This window comes from Mercenaria mercenaria, unplaced genomic scaffold (assembly GCF_021730395.1).
Source record: "Mercenaria mercenaria strain notata unplaced genomic scaffold, MADL_Memer_1 contig_4602, whole genome shotgun sequence".
Classification (NCBI taxonomy): domain Eukaryota; kingdom Metazoa; phylum Mollusca; class Bivalvia; order Venerida; family Veneridae; genus Mercenaria; species Mercenaria mercenaria.
This window is the reverse complement of record NW_026462846.1, coordinates 1-4,952: the sequence shown is the minus strand read 5'-3', so window position 1 is coordinate 4,952 and position 4,952 is coordinate 1. Positions and strand designations below refer to the sequence as shown.

Sequence of the window (4,952 nt, the reverse complement as noted above, 5' to 3'; positions counted from 1 at the left end):
AACATTTATGCTGATAGGCGAAGTGCGTCGAACGTTTTTATAACCATAGCTAGGCATAACTGGCGCAGTCGCTTTTAGATCTGTCGTGATTTGAATTCGATTGCTAATGTTCGCATTAATAGTACACTTGTTTGCCCCAAAACATATCTAAGTGCAGCAACACGTCAGGGCAACAGACACCTAGAGTATGGCGTCATTCCGACTTGGGAGGCCTAAGAAAACAACGTGTAAACTAAGTAAGTATTACCTTTTATTATACAATTAATGTCGTCATCGACTCCTATAGATGATAAGACAGTCGCTTAGTTATGGAGAACTTTTGGCGAACAGCAACTGAAATTCATAAACTAATGAAGCAGACGCCACAACAATGTTCAGTCATCTGTGTCTTTATTTTCAAGTGGTACAAACGATTCTCAAATGGTCCAGAATTGCTTAAAGATTGCGAAGTTAGTGGGAGAAAACGATGTAGCGTAACTCAACACGACACGAGTCTGAACGTTTTTGATGTTTATTTACACAGTAGAATATTTCGTACATAACTTTCATAATTCATTTTGTAACTTCTTAAGTCTTAACAAATGTCATATCTAAAGCCTAACTTAATCTTAATATCTACGAGACCCATTTCCTAGGTCTCAGTCCAGCCGGACCCCTAAGCCCTTCTGACTCGAGATAACTAAAACATCAATATATAGTAATTCTCTAAGACCAGTTGACAATTTGACGTATAAAACGTGTGGGTTTGATATAATAAACAATTACATAAATGCATCAACAATATATCAACTTGACAGGTGTGTAGCTGGTGTACTGTCTAACCTAACTGATTATTTTACAACGAATAATCTGCGGATAATCTGTGAATGGACGTTAACGCCAATGTATGACAAAGACCTCACGTTGAGTACTCTGTCCGAGATGCATGACATAAGTGTTCATACAATTTATTATTCTATATCTATTTTATCTATCCGATCGTGAACGTTTATTTGCAACACGTGACCGTACAATATGTTATCTTATTGGACGCACGTGCGTACAAAAACCTGCATTTTTTCCGTATTGAGGCGGTTAAAAAAGTCCCATGTTAAACATACGATAAAGCCCGAAACGCGTGATGTTCCGAATGTAAATCGGGTGAAGTAGGAGCTCTATGTACAGAGTTTGATTATGCGTCTTGAAATCAGAAGGCAAAATTACAACATTCAGTGAATCGTACCCAGCTGCTCGTCCAATATGGTTTTCTCAAATGGGTACGCTTCCAAATATATCTCCGTATTGTACAGAACAATGTTAAATAACATAATAGTATTCTAACCAAAAACTTATTATGACTAAAGTATTGCTTATGAAAATTTATAAAAGAAATTATGAATATGAATTAATGCAAACTTAATGAAAGCATCACAATGAAGTCAGGACGTCTTTAACGCCGTTGAAATATGATCGCCATGTACCTGGTCCCTGTAAGTGACTGTTTTCGAGGAGGCGTAACTCCTGATTGCATGGTCATAATCACGTCAAGTTTGCAGTGCAGTTAGTAGAAAGCAAATCATGATGTTATATTTCTTGTTTTGCTTCATTAAAGTATATACAAGCTAGAGAAAAAGTATATGTTATTTTTGAAGAGCCCTCGTACATTACTAGATTCCTAATACATTACTCATATGAATACTAAATATTAAATATAGTGATTTAGCACAGCAACAATCGTCACATAGGAAAATAACCAGGAAGTTATTGCTGATATTTTGTTACATTATTGTATTATATACCATTTAAAATATCATTTGTTACGAAAACTTCAAACATTGTTGAACAAATAAGATGAGTAGAAATCGTGCAAAGTTTTCACCAAGCGAAATACGATTTTCGCATGACGTTATCAGCTATAGGTTCACAGATGGCACTCTGATTCAAAGTACGCTTGAGCAATTGATAACTGGAGCTATTACCATCGATGACATACCCAAAATAAAAATTGTTAAAAGGGACGGTCTAAAATTTTCAGTGAACAATCGGCGCCTGTGGGTATTTCAAAGGTATGAAGAGTTCCTCAGAAGTGGTGGGGAAACCTTAGCTATTCCAGTAACATATGGAGCACACAAAAACTTGAAGGATTACAAACTGACCACTCGCAACGAGGGTATTACTGTAAGAATTGGACGTCGTCAAATGACGGACAACACAATTCGTCTGAGAATATCGGATATTCGTTACTCGAGAGATGCAATATATTTCAAAGATAGGAAAGATGGATCACTGAATGATATATTAGAGAATCTTGAAAACGGTATCTATACAATAGACACTCTACCAAAGGTAACTGTTGTACAGAGAAAGGATTTTTTCTATGCCATAGATAATGAAAGAGTGCTTTGGGCTATTAAGCGATATTCTGAGAAGCAAGCTGAGGACATGACTCTGACATGTAATCTTGGAAAATATTCAGATTTAGGACCGACTTTGTTCACAACAAAAACGAATGGATTATCTATACGTGTTCTGTCAGGCTATCCAGAGAAAAAGAGAAAAATAAAGCAGGAAAAATGCATGCAATATTCTCTTTTTGATGAAGATGCATTTTAGTGAATGGAACGACAGTAGTTTGTTTGACTAAATATCCATAATATTCCACTCCCTCATTGTATCACTTGGTAACATAATACTAGAGATGTACAAGCATAGACTGATGTGAAAATTGATAACGGATTAACAAAAAGGGGAGTTTCTAAAAAGTGTTGTATTACTAATTTAGGTCATATGAACTTGAAACATTTTATTTCGTTTTTCACATGCTTAATTTTTTATTCCGATGGTTTTTGTTGCCTGTTTCGCAGACCTAGGAGGAATATAATGTCTTTACTGTCCCTCTGTCTGCCGTTCCGTCTATCTGGTGAAATATTCTTTACCTTGACCCCTTTGTTTTGTGAAAAAAAAACGTATGTAGTATGTTGTGTATTTTTAAAAACCAGAAACTTTAAAAATAAAAAATGAAGTTGTATGTTGTATGTCCTCACAATGTTTTTTTTATTTTTATCCACAGTGTAAATCTTTTTTATGTAATTGGTAAACATCCAACAGAAAACGCACTTTCAAACCCTTCAAAAGTTCATGTTGATTTTTTTTTCTAAAGTAAAACCTTCTTTGGACCCCACTGTAAAATATATGTATACTTGTGTATCCACAGTTTCCATGTAATTCAACTGGGGGGGTGTAATACTCATAAACATGAGTTGGAACCGAAACTTCGCGATTTTATTTCAAATTATTTTATCTCGACTTTTTAAAAATAAATGTAAGCTGTTGTAATCAGCTTTGTGGGCGTGGGTTAAAGGTTTTGCTGTACATGTAAGCGATATCACAAAATCTTAAAGGTAAATTGTTTTCAACCTAAAAAATGTCCTTTGGCTCTTTGATAAACCCCCCGGAAAAAGTTACGTAACTTAGCTTTTATTTTGTCAAAATTATACCCTTTTAATTTAAAGGGTTAAAGCTTTGTATCTAAGCAGGGTTCTGATTTTAAATGAGCCCAATGAAAAATGGTTGCAATATCGGAAAAACTATCCACTATGGGCATGTTTATTCACGCACCACACATAATTAGATTATTTGAGTTGGCCCCCTTAAAATCCCGATCGACAGTTGCCCAAAATCTCTTCATCTTAATTTGTAAATATCAAAAAAAAAGACACATAGGGTCGAAAAATTAGCAAATAAAAAGTTAAAAAGGCCAAACTAACTTGAAAGCTTTCTTCCTTTTAAAAAATAAAAATATAATAATTATATTCCCTCTTTGCGCCACCTTTGCAGGGCAAAAAAGGCGGATTTGAATTTTTTTCTGTGGGAAGCTTTATAAAATTAGTTTCGGTAAGGTTGTTTCAACTAATCCGAAAGATTGAACTTTAGGGAACACTCAACATTTCTGTCGCATTACAAACCAATATACACGTGTTTCTACAAATTAAAACGTTTGTTGACAGGCCTGTCATTTTGGGGAAATCATTCGATCCTTAAAGAGCAAAAAAGGTCCCTTAAAATATTATGAGTTCTTTTAAAGGTTTTTGGTTTAAAAAATAGGTACTAACTAAGCCCAAACAAACCCTTTTTTTAGTTTCAGCAAAAACCCATTGTATGCAGGCAGTTTTTTCAAAAAAGTATGGAAAATTGGGAAAGCCCGAAATTGGGGCACCTTTTAAATTTGCTTAAAGGAAATTTTTCCCTCCCCAAAGTGGACAGCACATTTTAAATCAACTGAAAATTTGACACTTTTTTCCCCCAAAATTTTAGCTTATTGACACAAAATCCAGTAATATATGAAAACAAACACAAATCTTTGAAAGAAAAACCGGGTCGGTTTTAAACACCCCGGGGAAAGGGTAAGGAAAATTTTATTTACCTTTTGTTTGTGTAACAATTAACAAAAGCTTGTAGAGTTTTTGCGCCCCCTTTTTTTTAAAAGTTTAAAACCTTTTTAAACCCTTACCCCCAGCAATTGCTGGTACCATTTCGCTGGGGACTTAGGCAGTGTATAAAGTCCCTTGCCCGGACACCCCGCGTGGGATACCGGATTCGAACCGGGGGCCTTCACCCCCCCATGGGAAAGCGTCTTACCCTCTGGATACCACGGGACACCGGGTGACCCCTTTATCTTATAGAAAGCTTGAAAATAATTGTTTTTTTTGCGCTTTATCAAATTCTTTTTAAAAGCAAAAAAACCCATAACACGAAACCCGGGGGAACGCCCTTCTTCACGTTTAAAGTGATAAACTGCTCCCAAGGCCCCTTAAGGAAGCTACAAATACTTATTTTGTTATAAGGTGTACTTATTTCTTAAATAAGAAAGCCAATTTAAGAATTCATAGGTTATATGCCATAATGCTCCCCCCGGGATGCCTGTTTTGTCACTGTTATGAGTATGCATTCCGCTGAACAGGTTTTTTGGTTTG

At 35.6% G+C, this 4,952-nt stretch overlaps 1 protein-coding gene across 1 annotated transcript; it reads left to right on the top strand.

The window, feature by feature from the left end:
- Positions 1 to 1,830: 1,830 nt before the first annotated feature.
- On the top strand, positions 1,831 to 2,966 carry LOC128553996 (uncharacterized). Its single transcript, XM_053535198.1, has one exon. It carries the CDS (start codon positions 1,831 to 1,833, stop codon positions 2,590 to 2,592), a length of 762 nt encoding a protein of 253 aa, XP_053391173.1. The 3' UTR covers positions 2,593 to 2,966.
- The last annotated feature ends 1,986 nt before the right edge of the window (positions 2,967 to 4,952 follow it).

Bases quoted from the DNA above. Each gene is read 5' to 3' on its own strand.
- LOC128553996 (XM_053535198.1), top strand. From the start codon at position 1,831: ATGAGTAGAAATCGTGCAAAGTTTTCACCAAGCGAAATACGATTTTCG.